The sequence below is a fragment of the Oncorhynchus keta genome, chromosome 2, assembly GCF_023373465.1.
Source record: "Oncorhynchus keta strain PuntledgeMale-10-30-2019 chromosome 2, Oket_V2, whole genome shotgun sequence".
Taxonomy (NCBI): domain Eukaryota; kingdom Metazoa; phylum Chordata; class Actinopteri; order Salmoniformes; family Salmonidae; genus Oncorhynchus; species Oncorhynchus keta.
This window is the reverse complement of record NC_068422.1, coordinates 77196492-77222857: the sequence shown is the minus strand read 5'-3', so window position 1 is coordinate 77222857 and position 26366 is coordinate 77196492. Positions and strand designations below refer to the sequence as shown.

The following is a 26366-nucleotide window of genomic DNA, read 5'->3' as shown; positions in this document are numbered from 1 at the left end:
TAATCAACGCTAGCCAAGGAGGACAAGACACCCCTCTTAACCCATAGTAGCAAATGGAACTAGAATTAACTGGCTGCATAGTTCCAAATAGATTACACTTCACCTGATCTGAAAGAGTATACAACCACCCGAAATAGGCTCAAAATCAAATTACCGAGTGCACAACTGTGTAGCTGTTAGTAAACAGTCAAATGCATGCACTCCAACTTAACTTTTTTTAATATGTTGTGTATATAGATGGTTCATTCATACACCAATCAAATGCTTGAGACCTTCACAATCAAGTCCAATTGTACATGCTTCAATGAAGCATCCAATTGACTTTGTGCTCACAACACGTCTTGTATCCAAACTGAACACCAAGAGCATTCTCTTTTTTCAGGAATCTAGAATGTTTCCACTTTAGCAGCAAAGTGATGCCACTCATTATTCTACACCGTAACCAAAGTTACAGCGGTTTGTGTTTTAAATGGTCTTAATTGATTTAAAAATTGCAGTCTGATACAGAAGGCTAGGAGACCTGAACAATATGAAAGTGCTAGTCATTAAATTTACAGAGATCAGGCATCACCATAGTGCCATGAAGTATCCAATATGCTACATATGAATACACTTGACACCTTACAAATGCCTCTGGTTGTTTTAGCAAGGCTACTTAAAAATCAAGAACCTTGGCTTGTATATACATAACAAACATGAGAATTTGTTAATGCAGAAAATAACAGACAACACTACTGCCAGAGGTATAAGCTTATCACGCACGGCCTTTTGGCCAAAACAGTGAAAATGATGAAACACTTAGTCCCATTATCAATTTCAAATTGTTAAGCCCTCCCATTTTGTTTAAGAGGGAAGAAAAAAGTCCCCGTCCTAGTATCCTCCACAGTGGATCCCAGAAGACAATGTTGTTTTGAGCTTGTTTTTTCTCTTGCTTCAAGCTCAAGTTCTTGGTTTGTTTTCCCAGCCATTTGTTGCATTTGGTTGTCTTCCCACTTCTTCTGGTGCTATTTCCAATTTGATAGTCAGATTGAAGAGTCAGTGAGAAGAACCAGTTCTGGAACCACTACTTAAGGGAACAACACAAGCTTTTTTCACTTCACTACAATCAGTCAGAGTAATAAAAGGGAGAAGGGACGACTCAATTCATTCCTGGAGCGTTGCCTCCAAAGTTGAAATTAGTTGGCACCACTTCTGGCACTGTGAACTTGTATCCGCCGTGCTTCTCGATCATTTTGGATTCTAGAATGAAGAAAATAGGGCAATTATACAACAGGCCAAACATGGTAAGTGTTTATTTCCTATGATATTAAAACAATTAAATAAAAATTAACAGCTGTCTTATTGTATGACGGGGATACATTTACTTACCATGTGCTGCCCGTCTCTGGTCTGCAAGTGTGCCAATGTCATGAAGGTGTTTTCCTTGTTCCTCATCAAGGGTTTGTGTGAGTGCCTGGTACCATGCTGGGTCACGGGTCTGGATATCTGAGTTGGAGAAAAACATAGTTAACATAACTTAAGTTCCCCCTCCACTTTTATGTATGATTTACACTTAAGCAACATATTGCATTCATGTCTTCAATCCCGAGATCTCGTTTGTATTGTGTTTTTAAACCTTCTCAGACAAATGCCTCGATGTCTTCAACTGAAGAACATGCTGCTGTGGGGAATTGAACGTGACCCTGATCCAGTGACCACTGACAGTGTCCCGTTCCCGAATCATTATTTCATCACTTAAGATCTTGTAATAATAATGCACTTTAAATAACAGACCTTAATAATATTATGAAACAAATTTGTGAGTGTAAACACTTATTCACTGTTTATGTCCAATTTGTGTCCTTAACTTGACGACCCATCACTAGCTTTGTGTGCTTGAAAGGTGGTCTCCTTACTCTGTAGTATGGCCTTGAAGATCTGGTATTCATCCACCAGGTTGTCTTCGTCATCTACAGCTGTAGTGTAGCCCTCCAGTGCAGTCTCCTCTGCGTCGTCCTCATCCCAGTCCTCATCATCCCCATCCTCTCCTGCATGCTTGGCCAGCATCTCCAAGTACTCCTGGCCCTCCTCATCAATGTCATCCTCATCACTGCCCAGCTCGACTGAGGAAAGGCACAATGGATTAATTTATTACTGATCAATCTACTAACACAACTCAAACCATCTACCAATGAAGTGCTCCTTGCAGCTGTATTTTGTTCTATTCAATATAGTAGGAAGCTTAAATAAGGGAGTGTGACAATGGGACTTATGAGTTCAGAGGATAGCACAAATGCCGTACCATTCTCCTCATCCTCCTCTCCATCTCCATCTTCATCTTCATCCTCATTCTCGTTCTCTGCTTGACAGGCGTAGGCCCTCTTGAGGCCGTTGAAGAGCAGGATGGCTGCGGGAAGCAGTTGGCCGGCCACCTGGTTGACAGCCTGGGGCCTCTGCTCCAAGTCAATGAGGGCACACAGGCCAAGCACACAGATCTTCCTATCGTGGAGCCTGGGGAATAACATTACATATTTTTTTTTATATCTTACAGTACATTTTTCCTCTACTTGATATCAAACTATATGGTGGACCAGAGAAACCAGACGAGCTGTAAATATATTAAACGTGAGCATCTTTCCTGGTCTTACCCCAGGAAGCAGTCAACGTCTTTGAGCCATTGGGAGATGAAGTGGTTGGTGATGGGCTCAGTGTTGTTTGGGAAGCGCAGGTTCTCCAGGGTGTTGAGCAGCAGAGGGGGGCTGTAGTACAGGGCTGCGATGGCCACTTGCAGACACATGGTCCTCAGTTCACTGGTCTTCACCTCCCTCGTCAGCCTCTCCAGCGCAGCCGCCACAAACAAGGGAACAACCTGCAGGAGCGGAAAAGAAAGTCTAACGTGACTGTATAGTACAGTGCTTCTCAAAAGCAGTTACTTTGAATACAGTCGTAGCCATACAAGATTTAGTGTAGAAGCCAGACGCTTACCTGATCAATTCCACGCCCTTTGCACTGCAGAATAACCACCTCCAACAGCTTGGCTGCATGACACTCTGGATCCTCACCTGGATCGCCAGTCAGAACCTGCATGGAAAACAGATGATCAACTTGTTCACACCCAGCAAAAATACACACCACCAATGTGTGAAAAAAATTGCATAGCGGCTGTAAGTTACTGTACCTTCTTGCACATGCTGTAGATTATCTCCAGGTATTTAGTGTCAGACAGGAGAGTGTCTGTGTCAACCGTGACGTAGTTGTGAAGGAGAGGCATCATGTCTGAAATAGTCACATTCCCCATTTAATATAGTGTTTGTGTATATAATAGTCAAATCACCATAACAGGCAAAGTTGAGACTAGCAGGTTGGTGAGCAGTATACCTGTGAAGTAGTCAAAGCCATCCTGCTGGAAGACCTCAAACACCAAGGGGAGGAGCTGCCACATCTGTTGGGACACCTGCTGGCAGGTCAGGCTGTGTGCCAGAGACAGGATCTCCTCGTAGAACTCTGAAAATCAGCACACACACACACAGGCTGGGTGTCAAAGAGGTAAACATAGGACAACCCCCACAGAGTGAGTCAGTCACGTAAATGACTCTAGGCACCCGGTTTGGAATGTGGTGGGACAGGAAGGAAGAGCAAGGGAGACTTACCCAGGACGTGCTGCTGCAGGACTGTGCCAATCACCTGCAGACATATACCCTCCAGCTGCTGGGTGATCTAAAACAGAAACCCCATTAATTTAGTTAGAGCACTGGAACACACACACAGATTCACCATGAACATACAAGTGGTGTTGAAAGAGTATATTTGATGATTTCATTGTGCAAGTAATTTCCAGAAAACCAAATACCTGTGGGTAGGCACATTGATAAAAACAACGTCATAAGTCAACAGCTTTACTTTACAGTCAACGACAACGAGTAGCATACCAAGAAGACATATCTAACTGTTGACCAACATTTGCTGGGTTGGCTGGTTCCAAGCCCCACGGTCCTGTGCGTCGGCGGACGTACGGGAAGAGAGCCACAGTGCTATTTCTAGAGGCATCAGCCTGCAACGCACTTTGAAGAGAGAACAGTGTGTGTTTCCAGGAGCGGGTGGGCAGCTGGGAGTGTGCTGGCAGGCAGCAGTATGAGCTGGGAGGGAAGTTGCTGTACTGAGTGGGTGTTTGGTTGAATGGCTGTAAGTAAATATGACTTGTCCGAACTAGAATGGCCAATAGGGCAGGAGCCCATATCCTGTTTCTGTAGCATGAGACAGCTTGATGTACAAGTAGACCCCATGGACAGAACACCATGGCTGTACTCACCTCTTTGTGGTCCTCCACCACACTGAGCAGTGTGTCGATAGTGTTGAGGATGCCCATGGCTGTCACCGCCTTGTCGTCCCCTCCCTCCTCGTCAGGCCCCGTCTGGATGACCTGGTTGAAGGTCATCGCCTGAGGAGAGACGGGAATAACAGCCATAAGTGGGTTTTCCTGAGAGTAGAGTCTTTAAAACCAGACCAACATGGAACTAGGAGAGATGGTAATTGGACCTTATTTCCTCTCTCCATGGCTGACAAACAGAACTGTAAATTGATCAAAGGAAGGAGACTTCCTGTGCAGGGCCTTTTTATGAGTCAGGCACAGCACACACTTCTCACCAAGTGCTGTGTCATCTCCACAGCGATGGGCGTGACCTCTTCGCTGTACTCGCAGATCATCTTCTGGATGACGTTAGTGAGGTCATCGTTCTCCGTTTCACGCACAATGTGCAGAAGGGCCTGCATCACAGGCCGGATGAAGGGAGTGATATACTCTTTGGCTAGGAAAGAGGAAAAACATGACAAAGGAGCACTTAATGATAATCAGCTATATCATTTGGATTCAAGAAGAACATTAACTATTAATGTTATTCAGCAAAGAAAAAGACTCCATATACACCTATGGTGTGTTTCTGAGTCTGACAGTGGAGAGATAGCTAGCTACCTTTCTCCTGGTTGCTTATGAGGACCTGCAGGGCGATGGCTGCTTCCACTTTAACAGGCATCTCGTTGTCGTTGATCAGGCAGAGGCGGGTCAGCTCCAGGGCTGTCTGCAGGTTCTGGTCACTCTTAAACTTGACCTCACAGAAGTAATGAAGGACCCAACAGGCCTATGGGGGAAACACCAGAGATGGTGGTTAACATAGTTAACAAACTGGCTATACTTTTGCAGAATTCTCCTAAATCTAGAATTTCTATCTAGAACCATCAAGTTGTGAAGAGTTGAAAAGCCACTGCAATGACAGAGGCAGAACTGTCAGAAAACACAGGTGTTTTACCAAATCATTGTCATTAATATTATTGATACACTCAATCAAATGTATTTATAAAGCCCTTACATCAGCTGATGTCAAAGTGCTGTACAGAAACGCAGCTCAAAACTCCAAACAGCAAGCAATGCAGGTGTAGAAGCATGGTGGCTAGGAAAAACTCCCTATAAAAAGGCCAGAACCTAGGAAGAAACCTAGAGAGGAACCAGCCTATGAGGGGTGGCCAGTCCTCTTCTGGCTGTGTCGGGTGGAGATTATAACAGAACATGGCCAAGATGTTCAAATGTTCATAGATGACCAGCAGGGTCAAATAATAATAATCACAGTGGTTGTCGAGGGTGCAACAGCTCAGCACCTCAGGAGTAAATGTCAGTTGGCTTTTCAAAGCCGATCATTCAGAGTATCTAACGCTCCTGCCGTCTCCAGACAGTTGAAAACAGCAGGTCTGGGACAGGTAGCATGTCCGGTGATCAGCTCACATGCTCTCCCCTTCTCCCCACTGGAGCCCTGGGACAGAATGATCTGGCAATGTGACACTTACTCTGGCTCTCATATAGCCCAGCTCACTGCGGAACAGAGTGAAGACGTGGTTCTGCAGCATGAACTCCATCTGGTCTTTATAGACCTTTTTCTGTTTCCAGGGGAGAGAAGAAAATGAAAATCATGGTTAACAAAAATGCATTTAATGTATTTGACTGCCACGTGGGAGCCATAAAGGGAACTTAAGTGATAAAACAATTTGGCAAAATAGTTACACGCCGAGTCAGCTACCTCATCTGACGAGTACATGGTCAGACCAAAGGTCAACTAGAAAAGAGATAGCAGGTGGTGTTGGGGGTTAATCACCTTGAGCAGAATTTCAGCCAGAGAGCCAATCATGTGCAGCGCTCCATCCTTCTTCCTGGGGTCAGAGGTGGGCTCAGTGAGGATCTGATAACAGAAGCCCATGGTTTTCTGAAGAACCTAGAGAATAAAGAAATGCATTCAGTCAAATGTGCTGCTTCTGTGTATCCTGGCTAATTGCTACACATTAACACCAAACACCTCTGATATGTCCAAATGGCACACTAATCCATGCATAGTGCACTACTTTTGACCAGGGCCCATGGGTTAGTGCACTATGTAGGGAATAGGGTGCCATTTGAGATGCAGGCAAGGAGAGTTTTTGGGAGAGTATGGAGGCTGGCCCGTGGTGAGGAGTCACAGGTCAGTACTATGATCTCCAGTGGCTCTATGGCTGCAGGTGTGGAGTGACCACCGCCGCACAGACTATAAGACACAGCCAGACGACAGCACGTAACATGGACAGGCACCACACACCCCGTTCACCCACAGCCACAACGGAATTGGACTACACGCCAAAACAACACCTTACATTTAGAACAGAAAGAAAGCCGTAATACGTAACACATCTGACTAAGGAGCTACAGAAACTAAAGTAGTGCTTTCTCCCAGCTATGCTCCTTTGTTTGCCAGTGTTCTCCTGGCTCAACACGTCCACAGACCGGTTCCAACAGCTCTGTACTGTTGTTTTCAGCAACAGGGCGCTAATGAGATCCACAGCAGGACAGGGCGGAGGAATGGGCAAGGCCATAAATAAGGGCAGGAGTGAGGCCAGTAGAGAGAGAAAAAATAAAATAAAACAGGCACCGGGCCATGCGTCCCAAATAGCACCCCATTCCCAATATAGTGCACTACTTTTGAACAGGGTTCTGGGCGGAAGAAATTAGTAGTGCACTATATAGGGAATAGGGTACCATTTGGGATGAAACAGGATCACATCATGGCAGGCTGTTGACCCTGCCAGGACCAGGAGGACTCGGCTTTCACATCAGAACCACAACTCACTTCTTTCCTCTTGTTGCAGGAGGTGAAGAGCAGGGTCTGAGCTGCCGTGGTGGGAGAGATGAAATCCTCGAACACATCTGAGACAGGACAGACAGTCAGTAGATCAGATGGCACATTGCATTGGTTTGTTAGAAAAGCTTTACACAGTTAAATCTTTGAACTGATCACTTCCAGGCAGTCTGATTCCAGGACATTCCTTCTGGATGATAAACCCTTTGGAAATCAAAGAAATATTCCGTAAACAAGAATGGCGCTTACCAAACTTCATGCGAATGTACTCGTATGGGTCCTCCTCCCACAACTCCTGGTCACTGTCCGTGTAGCACATGAGGGGGAAAACCACGTCCTGAATGATGCCCTGGATATGTGGCTTCAGGTTCTTCCAGGTGACAGCGTGTGCGATTCCCTGGTTAATATAGTTGAGTGTCTGCTGGAGGACTCTGGGAGCCACGTATTGCTTCTCCTTGTACTGATATAAGACCTTCAGCAGCACCTATAGACAGACAAATCAGTTCCCTCTGGTTGAGATCAGGCTCCCATGCAGACAGACACAGTTGAAAGGCAACCTTCTGTCCCTCAGTCAATCCCAGTCATGCATCACACATCTTTTAGCTCAGACAAAGCCAAGAGCGGCCTTGGCCTCTCACCTGTTGTGCTGCCACTGCGTATCCCTTGAGGAAGAGATCGGCAAACTCTGTGTACTCTTTGGTAGTGTTGCCTGGGCTGCCATACCTGGGAGGGGATTAAAGATGCTTTCACATGTAAATATACACTGAACCAAAATATAAACACAACACGTAAAGTGTTGGTCCCATGTTTCATGAGCTGAAAATTAAGATCCCAGACATTTTCCATATGCACAAAAGGTTACTCTCCAATTTTGTGCACACATTTGTTTTACATCCCTCCTAGTGAGCATTTCTCCTTTGTCAAGATAATCCATCCACCAGACAGGTAATAATGATAAGTGACATCATTAAGGGGTTATCACTTTCACCTGGTCAGTCTCATGGAAAGAGTAGGTGTTCATAATGTTCTGTACACTCAGTGTAGTACAGTGACAGTGTGCTGGGGTGGGTTGAGTAGGCTTACCTCTCAAAGAGCCTGGCTAGGATGTGGAGGGCCCACTTCTTACACTTCCACCAGGGCAGCTCAGGTCTCTCGTCCTCATCCACCTGCAAGGTCTCCTGTGAGGCACAGACGGGGAAGGAGGAGAGAAAGAGAGAGAAAAATAAAAATCAGCTCTTTTAACTAGCAGCAATTAAAATAAAGCAAACAAACTACAGCTAATCTGTTTGGGAGCTACTTGATTTGCAGTCAACCTATTTGTGCTCCCCTCCTTGCCCTACCACAGTAAATCTGCCCTCACCGGAGGCACGTCTCTGTCCACCACTGTCTTCAGGATCTCCATCCACTCAGTCAGGTTCTGTCGGTTGATCAGCTCCAGGGGGAGGTTATACTGTGGACAGAGAAAAGGGGAAACCCTGTCTATTCAATTCAAAAAGCTTTGTAGTCGTTCCAATGGACAGACAGAAAACCCTAGACAGCAGTGCAGTCTGGCATGCTGAGGGGGACAGGTCTAGCCCAGTGGCCCTGACATGGACCAGATGGTCCTCAGCCCTCCCCCTCCTACAAGACAACCATAATAGACCCATCTCCAAACCCAGTATTATGGAAGTAGTAGCTAAATACCTGGACACTACAGCTATACATCCACATTTAGACAAGTACCATACACTCACTATACAATCAACACAGACTAACATATACACAACTTCTAAGGTGAGCGTGACAGATATGGTCAGTAGTACCTGGAAGAGGGCGTAGAGGATCTTGAAGATCTGTTTTTGCACCAGGACAGATTCACTGGAAGGGTCAGGGAGCAGCTGGATGAAGCGGTCCTTCAGCATGGGCATGAAGATCTGCATGGCCGCCACCAGAGGACTGCGCTCGTCTGGCTTCTTGTACCTGTCAAACACACAATCAGAAACATCAGCCACCCGAAGACATAGCAAACAGCTCTATAATACAGTCTCTGTTCCAAATGGCACCCCATTCCCTAAATGGTTGGGACACAAACATGGTCACTCTAAAACAAGGAGTCCTTACTCATAGTTTTTAACCAGCTGGTAGAGGCAGAGCAGGATGCCCAGCCAGCCGGCACTGTTATCTGACTGCAGGTAGAAGCCAATCTTGTCCACGATGGCAGTCCACTTGCCGGGGTAGTCTTGTTTAATCATGTGGTGGATGCATGTCGTCAGCTGCACTCTGAAGGGTTAGAGAGGAGAAAGGTTGGAAGACGACCTGGTTGAGCAGAGCTACCTCTACCCCCATCCCCCCTCTTCTGGCGCTGTGCAGTGAGCTGAGCAGCCACAGGGTGGTGGTCAGTTACCTGATGCGCTCGGGGGAGTGGATGATTGCCTCCACAATGTTGTCACGGATAAACTGCCTGTCCTCCTCTGGTATGTTATTGACAGGAGTCTCCGTGCTGGTACCGTCCCCCTCGCTCCAGTGCTGGGTCACCATGTTCTTTAGGTAGATCACCCCTGGGGAGGGGAGAGGGGGACATTCAACTGACTAAACACAAGACAGGCTTCATAGAGATCATATTAATATTGGATTACATACAGCGCATTCGCAAAGTATTCAGACCCCGTAACTTTTTCCACATTCTGTTACGTAACAGCCTTATTGCAAAATTGATTGAAATGGTCCCCCTCCTCAAAATACTCCATAATGACAAAATAAAATTTACAGAAATTGCACATTTATTAATAATAAACTGAAATATCACATTTTTTCCCCCTGACCTTTATTTAACTAGTCAAGTCAGTTGAGAACAAATTCTTATTTTCAATGACGGCCTAGGAACAGTGGGTTAACTGCCTGTTCAGGGGCAGAACGACAGACTTGTACCTTGTCAGCTCGGGGGTTTGAACTTGCAACCTTCCGGTTACTAGTCCAACGCTCTAACCACTAGGCTACCCTGACTACATTAGTATTTAGACTCTTTACTCAGTACTTTGTTGATGCACCTTTGGCAGCGATTACAGCCTTGAGTCTTACTTGGTATGACGCTACAAGCTTGGCACACCTGTTTTTGGAGAGTTCCTTGCATTCTTCTCTTCAGATCCTCTCAAGCTATGTTAGGTTGGATGGGGAGCGTTGATACACAGCTATTGTCAGGTCTCAAAGACATTGAGACTTGTACCGAAGCCACTCAGTTGTCGTCTCGGCTGTGTGCTTAGTTAGGGTCGTTGTCACGTTGGAAGGTGAACCTTGGCCCTAGTCTGAGGCCATGAGCGCTCTGGAGCAGGTTATCATCAAGGTCTCTGCTCTGTTCATCTTTCCTTCGATGCTGACTAGTCTCCCAGTACCTGCCACGTAGGGATGGTATTGGCCAGGTGCTGAGCAATTGACGTGAGGTCAATCTTGGTTTCATCAGACCAGAGAATCTTGTTTCTCATGGTTTGAGAGTCCTTTAGGTGCCTTTTGGCAAACTCCAAGCGTGCAGCCATATGCCTTTTACTGGGGAGTGGCTTTCGTCTGGCAACTCTACCATAAAGGCCTGATTGTTGGAGTGCTGCAGAGATGGTTGTCCTTCTGAAAGGTTCTCCCATCTCTACAGAGGAACTCTAGAGCTCTGTCAGAGTGACAATCGGGTTCTTGGTTACCTCCCTGACCAAGGCCCTTCTCCCAAATGCTCAGTTTGGCTGGGCTGCCAGCTCTAGGAAGAGTCTGGGTGGTTCCAAACTTCATCCATTTAAGAATGATGGAGGCCACTGTGTTCGTGGGGACCTTCAATGCTGCGGAAACGTTTTGGTACTCTTCCTCAGATCTGTGCCTCGACACAATCCTGTCCCGGAGCTCTACGGACAATTCCTTCTACCTCATGGCTTGGTTTTTGCTCTGACATGCACTGTCAACTGTGGGACTTATATAGACAGGTGTGTGCCTTTCCAAATCATGTCTAATAAATTGAATTTACCACAGGTTCCAATCAAGTTGTAGAAACATCTCAATGATGATCAATGGAAACAGGATGCACCTGAGCTCAATTTCATGTCTCGTTGCTAAGGGTCTGAATACTTATGTATATAAGATTTTTTCTTCATATAATTGCAGACAGTTAAAAAAATATATAATTCCCCCCGCTTTGTCATTGAGGGTAGATTGATGAGGAAATGTTTTTATTTAATGTATTTTAGAATAAGACTAATGTAACAAAACGTGGAAACGGGAGGGGTCTGACTACTTCCGAATGCACTGTACAGCTGGTATTCCACCCCCTTAGATTTAATTAATGCAAATCATATGATATTGAAGTAAAAATCTGCTTTGATAATGGGGTTTAAATTTAACCCTTCCAATTCCTATGGATTTCCATGGAATTGCAGCTGGTTAAAGTGGCACAATATTCCCCACATCTCTTTAAATCACTTAATATCAGGGAGATCTCTAAATTGTTAGAGTGAGTCAGTGTGACATTGGGAGGTGTGAAAGAGTCCATCAGCCTAGATAGCAGCAGTGGATCTCATGACCAGCCCATTCACTGTGCCTCCTCTCATGTTGTGCTCAGGCTGAGAGGGAGTAGCAGTCGGCCAGGGGAATAAGAGGAGTACTTCTAGGCCCCTTGAAGAGCCCACACCTCTCCTCGGTCTCAACACACTAGCATGGCCCTGTTCATTAGCACCCCCCATCCAAACAAGGAGTCACTCAAATATTCATCCTTCCTCTACCCCCTGAAATTACAGCTCACATCTCTGCCTCCATCTTCAACTGATAAAATCGGAGCAGCAGAAAGAGGCCTAATTCCTTAAGTGAGTCATAGAACAGAAGTGTAAAAGTGTAATTTAGTTAGGTGTTTGCAATAGTTCCCCCTCTCGTGTTCCCCCTCCGAATTTGGAGTACGGGTGTGAATTATTCTACAGAGCCACAATGGAGCGTCTGAGGTCAGTGGCTCGCAGGCAGGCCGGGGCGGTGGACGGAGGGGAGACCGGCCAGGCGGTGGACAGAGGGGAGACCGGCCAGGCGGTGGACAGAGGGGAGACCGGCCAGGCGGTGGACAGAGGGGAGACCGGCCAGGCGGTGGACAGAGGGGAGACCGGCCAGGCGGTGGACAGAGGGGAGACCGGCCAGGCGGTGGACAGAGGGGAGACCGGCCAGGCGGTGGACAGAGGGGAGACCGGCCAGGCGGTGGACAGAGGGGAGACCGGCCAGGCGGTGGACAGAGGGGAGACCGGCCAGGCGGTGGACAGAGGGGAGACCGGCCAGGCGGTGGACAGAGGGGAGACCGGCCAGGCGGTGGACAGAGGGGAGACCGGCCAGGCGGTGGACAGAGGGGAGACCGGCCAGGCGGTGGACAGAGGGAGACCGGCCAGGCGGTGGACAGAGGGAGACCGGCCAGGCGGTGGACAGAGGGGAGACCGGCCAGGCGGTGGACAGAGGGGAGACCGGCCAGGCGGTGGACAGAGGGGAGACCGGCCAGGCGGTGGACAGAGGGAGACCGGCCAGGCGGTGGACAGAGGGGAGACCGGCCAGGCGGTGGACAGAGGGAGACCGGCCAGGCGGTGGACAGAGGGGAGACCGGCCAGGCGGTGGACAGAGGGGAGACCGGCCAGGCGGTGGACAGAGGGAGACCGGCCAGGCGGTGGACAGAGGGAGACCGGCCAGGCGGTGGACAGAGGGGAGACCGGCCAGGCGGTGGACAGAGGGAGACCGGCCAGGCGGTGGACAGAGGGGAGACCGGCCAGGCGGTGGACAGAGGGAGACCGGCCAGGCGGTGGACAGAGGGAGACCGGCCAGGCGGTGGACAGAGGGGAGACCGGCCAGGCGGTGGACAGAGGGGAGACCGGCCAGGCGGTGGACAGAGGAGACCGGCCAGGCGGTGGACAGAGGGGAGACCGGCCAGGCGGTGGACAGAGGGGAGACCGGCCAGGCGGTGGACAGAGGGAGACCGGCCAGGCGGTGGACAGAGGGAGACCGGCCAGGCGGTGGACAGAGGGGAGACCGGCCAGGCGGTGGACAGAGGGGAGACAGAGGGGAGACCGGCCAGGCGGTGGACAGAGGGGAGACCGGCCAGGCGGTGGACAGAGGGGAGACCGGCCAGGCGGTGGACAGAGGGGAGACCGGCCAGGCGGTGGACAGAGGGAGACCGGCCAGGCGGTGGACAGAGGGGAGACCGGCCAGGCGGTGGACAGAGGGGAGACCGGCCAGGCGGTGGACAGAGGGGAGACCGGCCAGGCGGTGGACAGAGGGGAGACCGGCCAGGCGGTGGACAGAGGGGAGACCGGCCAGGCGGTGGACAGAGGGGAGACCGCCAGGCGGTGGACAGAGGGGAGACCGGCCAGGCGGTGGACAGAGGGGAGACCGGCCAGGCGGTGGACAGAGGGGAGACCGGCCAGGCGGTGGACAGAGGGGAGACCGGCCAGGCGGTGGACAGAGGGAGACCGGCCAGGCGGTGGACAGAGGGGAGACCGGCCAGGCGGTGGACAGAGGGGAGACCGGCCAGGCGGTGGACAGAGGGGAGACCGGCCAGGCGGTGGACAGAGGGGAGACCGGCCAGGCGGTGGACAGAGGGGAGACCGGCCAGGCGGTGGACAGAGGGGAGACCGGCCAGGCGGTGGACAGAGGGAGACCGGCCAGGCGGTGGACAGAGGGAGACCGGCCAGGCGGTGGACAGAGGGGAGACCGGCCAGGCGGTGGACAGAGGGGAGACCGGCCAGGCGGTGGACAGAGGGGAGACCGGCCAGGCGGTGGACAGAGGGGAGACCGGCCAGGCGGTGGACAGAGGGGAGACCGGCCAGGCGGTGGACAGAGGGGAGACCGGCCAGGCGGTGGACAGAGGGGAGACCGGCCAGGCGGTGGACAGAGGGGAGACCGGCCAGGCGGTGGACAGAGGGGAGACCGGCCAGGCGGTGGACAGAGGGGAGACCGGCCAGGCGGTGGACAGAGGGGAGACCGGCCAGGCGGTGGACAGAGGGGAGACCGGCCAGGCGGTGGACAGAGGGAGACCGGCCAGGCGGTGGACAGAGGGAGACCCGGCCAGGCGGTGGACAGAGGGAGACCGGCCAGGCGGTGGACAGAGGAGACCGGCCAGGCGGTGGACAGAGGGAGACCGGCCAGGCGGTGGACAGAGGGGAGACCGGCCAGGCGGTGGACAGAGGGGAGACCGGCCAGGCGGTGGACAGAGGGGAGACCGGCCAGGCGGTGGACAGAGGGGAGACCGGCCAGGCGGTGGACAGAGGGGAGACCGGCCAGGCGGTGGACAGAGGGGAGACCGGCCAGGCGGTGGACAGAGGGGAGACCGGCCAGGCGGTGGACAGAGGGGAGACCGGCCAGGCGGTGGACAGAGGGGAGACCGGCCAGGCGGTGGACAGACAGAGCGGTGGACAGAGGGGAGACCGGCCAGGCGGTGGACAGAGGGGAGACCGGCCAGGCGGTGGACAGAGGGGAGACCGGCCAGGCGGTGGACAGAGGGGAGACCGGCCAGGCGGTGGACAGAGGGGAGACCGGCCAGGCGGTGGACAGAGGGGAGACCGGCCAGGCGGTGGACAGAGGGGAGACCGGCCAGGCGGTGGACAGAGGGGAGACCGGCCAGGCGGTGGACAGAGGGGAGACAGGCCAGGCGGTGGACAGAGGGGAGACAGGCCAGGCGGTGGACAGAGGGGAGACAGGCCAGGCGGTGGACAGAGGGGAGACAGGCCAGGCGGTGGACAGAGGGGAGACAGGCCAGGCGGTGGACAGAGGGGAGACAGGCCAGGCGGTGGACAGAGGGGAGACAGGCCAGGCGGTGGACAGAGGGGAGACAGGCCAGGCGGTGGACAGAGGGACAGGCCAGACAGAGGGGAGACAGGCCAGGCGGTGGACAGAGGGGAGACAGGCCAGGCGGTGGACAGAGGGGACAGGCCAGGCGGTGGACAGAGGGGAGACAGGCCAGGCGGTGGACAGAGGGGGGCCAGGCGGTGGACAGAGGGGAGACAGGCCAGGCGGTGGACAGAGGGGAGACAGGCCAGGCGGTGGACAGAGGGGAGACAGGCCAGGCGGTGGACAGAGGGGAGACAGGCCAGGCGGTGGACAGAGGGGACAGGCCAGGCGGTGGACAGAGGGGAGACAGGCCAGGCGGTGGACAGAGGGGAGACAGGCCAGGCGGTGGACAGAGGGGAGACAGGCCAGGCGGTGGACAGAGGGAGACAGGCCAGGCGGTGGACAGAGGGGAGACAGGCCAGGCGGTGGACAGAGGGGGCCAGACAGAGGGGAGACAGGCAGGCGGTGGACAGAGGGGAGACAGGCCAGGCGGTGGACAGAGGGGAGACAGGCCAGGCGGTGGACAGAGGGGAGACAGGCCAGGCGGTGGACAGAGGGGAGACAGGCCAGGCGGACAGTGGACAGAGCCAGGGGTGACAGGCCAGGCGGTGGACAGAGGGGAGACAGGCCAGGCGGTGGACAGAGGGGAGACAGGCCAGGCGGTGGACAGAGGGGAGACAGGCCAGGCGGTGGACAGAGGGGAGACAGGCCAGGCGGTGGACAGAGGGGAGACAGGCCAGGCGGTGGACAGAGGGGAGACAGGCCAGGCGGTGGACAGAGGGTGGACAGAGGGGAGACAGGCCAGGCGGTGGACAGAGGGGAGACAGGCCAGGCGGTGGACAGAGGGGAGACAGGCCAGGCGGTGGACAGAGGGGAGACAGGCCAGGCGGTGGACAGAGGGGAGACAGGCCAGGCGGTGGACAGAGGGGAGACAGGCCAGGCGGTGGACAGAGGGGAGACAGGCCAGGCGGTGGACAGAGGGGAGACAGGCCAGGCGGTGGACAGAGGGGAGACAGGCCAGGCGGTGGACAGAGGGGAGACAGGCCAGGCGGTGGACAGAGGGGAGACAGGCCAGGCGGTGGACAGAGGGGAGACAGGCCAGGCGGTGGATAGGAAAGGGACAAACCAGGCAGGGGTCAGACAGACTGCTGACACGTGACCGCTGGCTGGGAAGTCATAATCCTGCCAGTCAGTGCTGACACAGCAAAACCCTCACAACCACCCTCCCCAACCCATTAATGTCCCCCTCTGCCCAGTCCAACACTCAACATAACCCTAGCCCACACAATGAGGCAGGGAATAGATGATTCCTGAAATTGCAAATGATGCAATTGCCTATAATAGTGTGACAGGTTTGAAAAAAAACTAACCATGACAAAAAATATGCTATTATCTGCCATTAGCAGGCAGGCATTTGCCTTCAATAGGAGAGGGACCTGGGTCTGATCGCACTGCCTTTATGGAATCCCAGACATTTGCCTGCTAGCTACAGAATCGCTTAGCTCCTCCCTTTGTGTCAGATTACAGCAAATGAGCCTCATTTACCGCGGAACTTGTGGCCAACGTGCAGAGTGAGAAATTCCCGTGGAAGTGCCAAGCCAACATTTAAGCATCTGTTAACCAATGGCGTGCCACCATTGCAGCTGCATTAACTTAACGCAATTGGTCAGAATCGGAGTCAGGTGCAGCAGGGCTCAATGGCAGGCCAAAGAGCAGTCACAAGAAGGATAGCATTTCTGCTCAACACACCAGTTCCTGGAGAGGTTTCCTTAGAAATGTTCAGGCCATCTGTTTGACAAGAGGCACACAGATTAGCACCCAAAGCATAAGGAAGGATGGGCTGCTGCCATGTTATACTTTCCTCCAGGCAGTCACATTACTATTGTGTTGTTGAAGCAAACTACAATTTAGAAGAACTGACAAGATAGAAGTTAGGACATGATGCTATGGGTGAGCACAATTGAATACGCTAGTGTGGAGTCTAGCAGCACGTTGAAAATGACAGGCTGTCTGGTAGCCACCTGAAGACGGCACACATTTTAAATGTAATAAAAGACAATGAGCCACTGATCAAGAGCAGATCGTCCTAACATAATTGCACATCATTACCAGAGTGGCATGTGTGATACATGGACAGGCTACCAACAACCCCTCACACGGAGCATCTCAAACATGTGGAAGGTTATTTTATAACAAAGGCAGCTGTATCAATGACGAGACACACTGTCCAGGCCAAGCAACTATAGATTTCACTGGAGCCCACTAGCAGACTAAAAGAAGTGTGAAATCTCAATGCCATAGGACAGGATAAAATAAGCTGCAACAGTAGCATAATAAAAGATGGCATCATATACAACAAAAACACCTTTCTTCTCTTTCTTTCATGTGTGTATCTTGGTGAACAAATGTACAAGTTCATGGTAAATTGGTCAGTCTTCACAACATGACTGGTGTCATCAGTGCGGGAGCTGTGGCAGTCAGGGCAGGGGTCATCTTTGAGAAAGCGTGCTCAGTTCATTTGAGCTACAGTTGTAGATACTCTTCTCACCTTCCAGTTCCGGTGAATTTCCATCTGCAAGAGAGCCCAGAACCCCGCCCCACATCATCATAATAAATACCCATCCTCTGAAACTCACCTGCTTGTCTGACGGGCAAATCTAACTGATCAGACATGGTGACTTGCAGCAGAGCTGACACAAAATTCACCTGGGTGTGACCCTGTAAATGAAAGCAGGAAAGGATGCATGAATATCAAACACTGATGTGTATTTGACCTACATATCAGCAAAACAGTGTATAAACAATCATCTTCAGCCATTTGACTCCTTGCTGTCCCCAGTCCACCTGGTCTTGCTGCTGCTCCACTTTAGTAGTAGTAGGTTTAATTGGTTTCTCAGTCATAGACTGAAATGTACACCAATTTATAGTCATAACATCAATCATATATAATTATCAGATCCTAAACTAGCAAAACACTTAATATAATAGATTGGTAAAATATACAATATATGTAAACAAAACAACAATGACAAGTTTAAGGGTGGCAGCTTTAGAAAGCACATCTTTAGAGTTCTTAGGAAGACATTTGCCCTGGGCTATATGGTGTATGCATGATCAGTGTAGTGAAGAATGGGATGGTAGAGCTCTGACAGCGGCCTGTACATGTCATGGGAGTGTTCCGTTTGTGGCTGTTGCGGGTTTTCTGTCCAGTAATCTTCTGTCTGCTTGGATGGAGCCAGTCTGCAAACTGGGAGGTCGTACTCTGTTTATGCAATCAGAAGAGAGGGGTAGCACTCCTCGAACACCCACTATTTTATCTAGTGCACCAAATTACCCCTCACTACCGGTCTTTGTTGCCGACTGCAGTACCCAGCAGCGACCGATAACGGGGGAGGCTAAGGTAAGTGATTCATCAACAGTTTCAACTGTTCTGCCTGTTGCTATGGATCCCTGACCTGTTCACCAGAAGTGCTACCTTGTCCTGGACCTGCTGCTTCCAACTCTCTCTACCAAACCTTCTCTCTCTAACTCAGAATGACCAGCTATGAAAAGCCAACTGACATTTGAGGTGCTGACCTGTTGCACCCCGTACAACCACTGACTATTATTATTTGACCCTGCTGGTCAACTATGGACGTTTGAACATCTTGGCTATGTACTGTTATAATCGCCACCCAACACAGCCAGAAGAGGACTGGCCACCCCTCAGAGCTTGGTTCCTCTAGGCTTCTTCCTAGGGAGTTTTCCCTAGCCACCATGCTTCTACATCTTCATTAGAGGCCGACCGATTAATCGGCATGGCCGATTAATTGGGGCCGATTTCAAGTTATGACGGTCGGTAATCGGCATGTTTGCAAGCCGATTATGGCCGATTACATTGCACTCCACGAGGAGACTCCGAGGCAGGCTGACCACCTGTTACGCGAGGGCAGCAGAGAGCCAAAGTAAGTTGCTAGCTAACACTAAACATATGTTATAAAATACAATTTCTTCCTAACAAAGACCGTAAATAATTTGCCAGAATTTTACATAATTATGACAAAACATTGAAGGTTGTGCAATGCAACCGCAATATTTAGACTTAGATGCCACCCATTCGATAAAACACGGAACGGTTCATTTGTTTTCGAAATGATAGGTCATTAATACAGTCAAATCAGGAAACCAAGGCTCGTATATCCTTGTGTTTTATTATAATTAAGTCTATGATTTGATATAGCAGTCTGAGCAGTGGTAGGCAGCAGCAGCAGGCTCGTAAGCATTAATTCAAACAGCACTTTCCTGCGTTTGCCAGCAGCTCTTCGCAATGCTTGAAGCACAGCGCTGTTTATAACTTCAAGCCGACAAACTCCCCGAGATTAGGCTGGCAATACTAGTGCCTTATAAGAACATCCAATAGTCAAAGCTAAATGAAATACAAATGGTATAGAGAGAAATACAGTCCTATAATTCCTAATAAATACTACCTAAAAATTCTTACCTGGGACTATTGAAAACGCATGTTAAATGGAACCACCAGCTTTCACATGTTCTGAGCAAAGAACTTAAAGTAGTAGCCTTTTTAAAACTTGTTATTTTTTACATGGCACATATTGCACTTCTACGTTCTTCTCCAACACTGTTTTTGCATTATTTAAACCATATTGAACATGTTTCATTATTTATTTGAGCATAAATGATTATTTATGTATTATATTAAGTTTTTTTAAAAAAATTAACGTGTTAATGCAGTATTGTTGTAATTGTCATTATTACAAATATACGATGTGTATATAAATATATATATATTATATATAAATATGAACATCGGCCGACTAATCTATATGGGCTTTTTTTGGTCCTCCAATAATCGTTATCAGTATCAGCGTTGAAAAATCATAGTCGGCCGACCTCTAATCTGCATTACTTGCTGTTTGGGGTTTTAGACTGGGTTTTTGTACAGCACTTTGTGACATCGGCTGATGTGAAAAGGGCTTTATGAAATAATTTTAATGATGACAGCAATGCCATATAACCATTATGTTTAGGCATGGAGCTCCGTTAGCTGAAGCCTATACACATACAGCTACTTAAGAATGCCAAGTATGAGAGTTTAAGAAACCTTAATGCAACAGGTACATTACATAATGTAACACCCCCATAAACACACAGAAAAAGAATCCAGACCTCCACATGGCTGCAGCATCTGCATCAAACAGTGAGTGTCACCTGTCCCTAATCTCTAGACACTAACTAATAAAGATCAAAATTAAGATATCCAGTATATAGTGGGACAAAAAAGTATTTAGTCAGCCACCAATTGTGCAAGTTCTCCCACTTAAAAAGATGAGGCCTGTAATTTATCATAGGTACACTTCAACTATGACAGACAAAATGAATCCCCCCAGAAAATCACACTGTAGGATTTTTAATGAATTTATTTGCAAATTATGGTGGAAAATAAGTATTTGGTCAATCACAAAAGTTTCTCAATACTTTGTTATATACCCTTTGTTGGCAATGACAGAGGTCAAACATTTTCTGTAAGTCTTCACAAGGTTCACACACTGTTGCTGGTATTTTGGCCCATTCCTCCATGCAGATCTCCTCTAGAGCAGTGATGTTTTGGGGCTGTTGCTGGGCAACACGGACTTTCAACTCCCTCCAAAGATTTTCTATGGGGTTGAGATCTGGAGACTGGCTAGGCCACTCCAGGACCTTGAAATGCTTCTTACGAAGCCACTCCGTTGCCCAGGCGGTGTGTTTGGTATCATTGTCATGCTGAAAGACCCAGCCACGTTTCATCTTCAATGCCCTTGTTGGTGGAAGGAGGTTTTCACTCAAAATCTCACGATACATGGCCCCATTCATTCTTTCCTTTACACTGATCAGTCATCCTGGTCCCTTTGCAGAAAAACAGCCCCAAAGCATGATGTTTCCACCCCCATGCTTCACAGTAGGTATGGTGTTCTTTAGATGCAACTCAGTATTCTTTGTCCTCTAAACATGACATGTGTTCTATTTTGGTTTCATCTGACCATATGACATTCTCCCAATCTTCTTCTGGATCATCCAAATGCTCTCTAGCAAACTTCAGACGGGCCTGGATATGTACTGGCTTCAGCAGGGGGACACATCTGGCACTGCAGGATTTGAGTCCCTGGCGGCGTAGTGTGTTACTGATAGTAGGCTTTGTTACTTTGGTCCCAGCTCTCTGCAGGTCATTCACTAGGTCCCCCCGTGTGGTTCTGGGATTTTTGCTCACCGTTCTTGTGAACATTTTGACCCCACGGGGTGAGATCTTGCGTGGAGCCCCAGATCGAGGGAGATTATCAGTGGTCTTGTATGTCTTCCATTTCATAATAATTGCTCCCACAATTGATTTCTTCAAAACAAGCTGCTTACCTATTGCAGATTCAGTCTTCCCGGCCTGGTGCAGGTCTACAATCTTGTTTCTGGTGTCCTTTGACAGCTCTTTGGTCTTGGCCATTGTAGAGTTTGGAGTGTGACTGTTTGAGGTTGTGAACAGGTGTCTTTTATACTGATAACATGTTCAAACAGGTGCCATTAATACAGGTAACGAGTGGAGGACAGAGGAGCCCCTTAAAGAAGAAGTTACAGATCTGTGAGAGACAGAAATCTTGCATGTTTGTAGGTGACCAAATACTTATTTTCCACCATAATTTGCAAATATATTCATTCAAAATCCTACAATGTGATTTTCTGGATTTCCCCCCCTCATTTTGTCTGTCATAGTTGAAGTGTACCCATGATGAAAATTACAGGCCTCTCATCTTTTTAAGTCGGGGAACTTGCACAATTGGTGGCTGACTAAATACTTTTTTGCCCCACTGTACAAGAGTGCAGCATACTTTTTACATTATCATTGATCACATAAGTTTTTTTATTTGATTTAACTAGGCAAGTCAGCTAAGAACAAATTCTTATTTTCAATGACGGCCTAGGAACAGTGGGTTAACTGCCTTGTTCATGGGCAGAACGACAGATGTTTAACCTTGTCAGCTCAGGGATTCGGGAATGAAAATGGGTCTCAATGCTTTGCCCCCCCCACATATCCTTATATCACTTGCTATATTAAATGAATACTGTTCAGGCTTAACTGCTCCAGATGAGTCAAATGTAAGATAGGAAAAATAGCCTACTACCCTCCTTTCCCGGTAGATAATGCACTCAAGACCTCTCCCTGGATACCACACAACATGACTCAGATCTAACAATCCAACTGTACATTCTTGTTCTGTGGATTGAAAATCCGGGCACTGTATATTCTGTTGTCACGAAAAACAAAACGACCTTAGATTGTTGAGTGGAGATGTTCATGTACAGTTGTGGCCAAAAGTTGAGAAAGACACTATTATTTTCACCAAGTCTGCTGCCTCAATTTGTATGATGGCAATTTGCATATACTCCAGAATGTTATGAAAAGTGATCAGATGAAATGCAATTAATTGCAAAGTCCCTCTTTGCCATGCAAATGAACTGAATCCCCAAAACTTTTCCATTGCATATCAGCCCTGCCACAAAAGGACCAGCTGACATGTCAGTGATTCTCTCTTAAACACAGGTGTGAGTGTTGACAAGGCTGGAGATCACTCTTGTTATTCTGATTGAGTTCGAATAACAGACTGGAAGCTTCAAAAGGAGGGTGGTGCTTAGAATCATTGTTCTTCCTCTGTCAACCATGGTTACCTGTAAGGAAACACATGCAGTCATCATTGCTTTGCACAAAAAGGGCTTCACAGGCAAGGATATTGCTGCCAGTAAGATTGCACCTAAATCAATAATTTATCGGATCTCAAGAACTTCAAGGAGAGGGGTTCAATTGTTGTGAAGGCTTCAGGGCGCCCAAGAAAGTCCAGCAAGCACCAGGACCATCTCCTAAAGTTGATTCAGCTGCGGGATTGGGGCCCCACCAGTACAGAGCTTGCTCAGGAATGGCAGCAGGCAGGTGTGAGAGCATCTGCACACACAGTGAGGCAAAGACGTTTGGAGGATGGCCTGGTGTCAAGATGGGCAGCAAAGAAGCCACTTCTCTCCAGGAAAAACACCAGGGACATACTAATATTCTGCAAAAGGTACATGGATTGGACTTCTGAGGACTGGTGTAAAGTCATTTTCTCTGATGAATCCCCGTTCCGATTGTTTGGGGCATCCGTAAAAAAGCTTGTCCGGAGAAGACAAGGTGAGCGCTACCATCAGTCCTGTGTCATGCCAACAGTAAAGCATCCTGAGACCATTCATGTATGGGGTTGCTTCTCAGCCAAGGGAATGGGCTCACTCACAATTCTGCTTCAGAACACAGCCACGAATAAAGAATGGTACCAACACATCCTCCAAGAGCAACTTCACCCAACCACCCAGGAACAGTTTGGTGACGAACAATGCATTTTCCAGCACGATGGAGCACCTTGCCATAAGGCAAAAGTAATAACTAAGTGGCTCGGGGAACAAAACATCAATATTTTGGGTCCATGGCCAGGAAACTCCCCAGACCATAATCCCATTGAGAACTTGTGGTCAATCCTCAAGAGGCGGGTGGACAAACAAAACCCCACAAATTCTGACAAACTCCAAGCATTGATTATGCAAGAATGGGCTGCCATCAGTCAGGACGTGGCCCAGAAGTTAATTGACAGCATGCCAGGGCAGATTGCAGAGGTCTTGAAAAAGAAGGATCAACACTGTAAATATTGACTCTTTGCATCAACTTCATGTAATTGTCAATAAAAGCCTTTGACACTTATAAAATGCTTGTAATTATACTTCAGTATTCCATAGTAACATCTGACAAATTATCTAGACACTGCAGCAAATTTTGTGGAAATTAATATTTGTGTCATTCTCAACTTTTGGCCACGACTGTACATTTTATTTTTGAGCCTTGTTAGGCCTACTCTTATCAAACTAAAGTTAGCTAATACTACGTTCGAGCTGATGACACACAATATGGACATATCACAGAAACAACAACTTGACTTTAAAGTTCACCTAAACCCCAGTTACATGACAACACCGTACATCTATCGTTCTAAGGATATCATAGCCGATAACAGACCAGAGTATATTTGACACTTGCCCAAGACTTCCTCCTGCAAGCTAGCGAGCGAAACATGGCTAACTATGTGACTAAAATAATTCACGCCGTCCGTATATGTTAGTTATCAATGGCACGTCTACATTTGACATATAGTCGACATCTAGACAATGATAATAGGCCATGTTGCACATAGCTGGCTATTTAATTTGTAAGACTAACATTAGCTAAAGAATTTGCGCACGCGGACAGCTCATCGAATGACTCAATGTAATTGATGTAACACTAGCCGCAAAAGGTTGCTAACGTAGCGCTAGCCAGCGAACATTCACTTTCCCATTCACAAATGATGTACAAACAAAACGTTTGCCACGTTAATAAATGCGTTGCTATTATTAATAATGATTGCTATTGTTTACGTTGTGTCTTGCAAGTTAACTAACGTTGGATAAATCAAACCTACCTAGCTAGTTAGCAAATTTTAGTTAGCTTGCTAGTCAGCTACGTTCATGGAAGTCAAAGCCAGCAAGCTAAATAATAATGTAACATTAGCTACCTAATGATAGGAACGTAGTTTGATGATAAAAGCTTGAATAACTAACGTTACACCTGTCAATTTGTCCGATTAGTCAGCCAAAATGTTACCAACCAGTTTAGTTATAGATATCTAAAATCAACGGGCTAGCTAGTTAGCATTATTGCTGTGCATGTCAGCAGTAAAATTTAAAAAATACACCTGACACGTGATTCACTTAGCCAACTTGCTAATACAGATTTTCGAACTTTTAGCAAACGCTACTTACATTCGTATACTATATCGCATGATTTAGTTAGTTTAGACCAAACTTTTATAAATAATGGCAAAAAATGTGTCTTTCCAACGATTCAAACATGATACATCAGCTAGGCCAAAAGCAAGCATTGTGCAAAAAGGCTTTTTACTGCGTAGCTAGCAGCTAATTATCAAGGAAGCTAATGCTAACTTCCGCACGTTTTTAAAGAACCAACTGCGGGTACACGGGGTAGATTCGCTTGGAGTTGCCGATCTTGGTGTTCAAATATAATTCGAAACTTTGATATTACACCCGTAACGGCAAAAGTCATATGTATTCACCGAAACATATGTTGAACAGAGAATATTTGATCTGTCAAAGTTCTGGACTGACTCTGGTCTCCCACAACCACAAGCTTGGAGGACTCCATTTCATCTTTGATGTGTGACACAACAGAAGAGGCCCGATTAGCACCATCACAAGTTTTTACCTCGTTCAGCTGTCTCTCCGCGGCCTCACGCAAGTTTGGGTCCATGGTACCCCGAAGGGCCTCGATCAATACGTTCGGATCCATAGCTAAATCTGGTATGGCTCGGATTCAATATTTCTGTGGTCTATGAATTCCCAGTCAATGCGCACATGGACGCACGGCTCTTCAGTTACCGGCGCGAAAGGAAGAAGTGAATGAAGTACCCGGATAGATCAGCGCCAAATTTCTCCAACACGAACATCCGCTTCGAACTATTGCACTCTAGGAGTTGTAGTTTTACATGTGTGATATCAATTCAATTCAAGGGGCTTCATTGGCATGGGAAACATGTGTTTAACATTGCCAAAGCAAGAATTACACATACAGAAGTTTCAAAACTCTCTCTCACACGGTCTTACGGTCAGTAAATAAAGACAATGGTGGTAATGAGAACAAAATATGAAAATGGAAAGCATGTCATTGCAGTTGGCTAGTAGATTAGAATTTTTCAGCACCATTGAGGTGTCCAAATATCTTAGAAAATATGGTAGTAATCTTGCTAAGACCAGAAGAGCTGAGGAGGAAAAGGTGATCATTCATTCCCTTTCTCAGAGGGGAGGAGAAGATGGAACTAATTGAGTTACAAAATAAACTGGATAATATATATAAATTAAAAGCAGAAGGAGCCTTTATTAGATCTAGGAAAAAATGGATTGAGGAGGGAGAACAGAATTCATCCTATTTCTTTAGACTTGATCAATTTCACTCTAAAAATAACACTATCCATAAGTTAAAGATTGAATCTTCTCCTTTCCCCCTTCTGATGACCAGGTGGCGAATCGCATCTCTGCATGTCTGGCAGACATATCAGTGTGGATGACGGATCACCACCTCAAGCTGAACCTCGGCAAGACGGAGCTGCTCTTCCTCCCGGGGAAGGACTGCCCGTTTCATGATTTCGCCATCACGGTTGACAACTCCATTGTGTCCTCCTCCCAGAACGCTAAGAACCTTGGCGTGATCCTGGACAACACCCTGTCGTTCTCAACTAACATCAAGGCGGTGGCCCGTTCCTGTAGGTTCATGCTCTACAACATCCGCAGAGTACGACCCTGCCTCACACAGGAAGCGGCGCAGGTCCTAATCCAGGCACTTGTCATCTC

General features: G+C 48.4%; 1 protein-coding gene and 1 non-coding gene across 2 annotated transcripts; both read right to left on the bottom strand.

The window, feature by feature from the left end:
- Positions 1-201: 201 nt before the first annotated feature.
- On the bottom strand, positions 202-25428 carry LOC118383670 (importin-7-like). The gene is made up of 24 exons (XM_052484204.1): positions 25225-25428; positions 17564-17645; positions 9514-9667; positions 9231-9389; positions 8933-9089; positions 8491-8580; positions 8214-8308; positions 7769-7853; positions 7380-7614; positions 7122-7198; positions 6120-6236; positions 5815-5904; positions 4949-5114; positions 4624-4784; positions 4289-4417; positions 3630-3696; positions 3358-3483; positions 3158-3255; positions 2965-3060; positions 2628-2848; positions 2282-2490; positions 1896-2102; positions 1369-1485; positions 202-1239 (listed from the first exon to the last, which is right to left on the bottom strand). Exons 1-24 carry the CDS (start codon positions 25306-25308, stop codon positions 1139-1141), a joined length of 3123 nt encoding a protein of 1040 aa, XP_052340164.1. The 5' UTR covers positions 25309-25428; the 3' UTR covers positions 202-1138.
- On the bottom strand, positions 6435-6603 carry LOC118383671 (small nucleolar RNA SNORA23). Its single transcript, XR_004825673.1, has one exon. It is a non-coding gene; the product is annotated as a small nucleolar RNA SNORA23 (small nucleolar RNA).
- Positions 25429-26366: the final 938 nt, after the last annotated feature.

Coding starts and splice junctions, on each gene's coding strand:
- LOC118383670 (XM_052484204.1), bottom strand. CDS start 25,308: ATGGATCCGAACGTATTGATCGAGGCCCTTCGGGGTACCATGGACCCA. Junction 9,668..17,563: donor TTTGCCCGTCAGACAAGCAG/GTGAGTTTCAGA, acceptor TCCCCTCCCCAG/GGGTGATCTACCTAAAGAAC. Junction 9,390..9,513: donor CACTCCCCCGAGCGCATCAG/GTAACTGACCAC, acceptor CTAACCCTTCAG/AGTGCAGCTGACGACATGCA.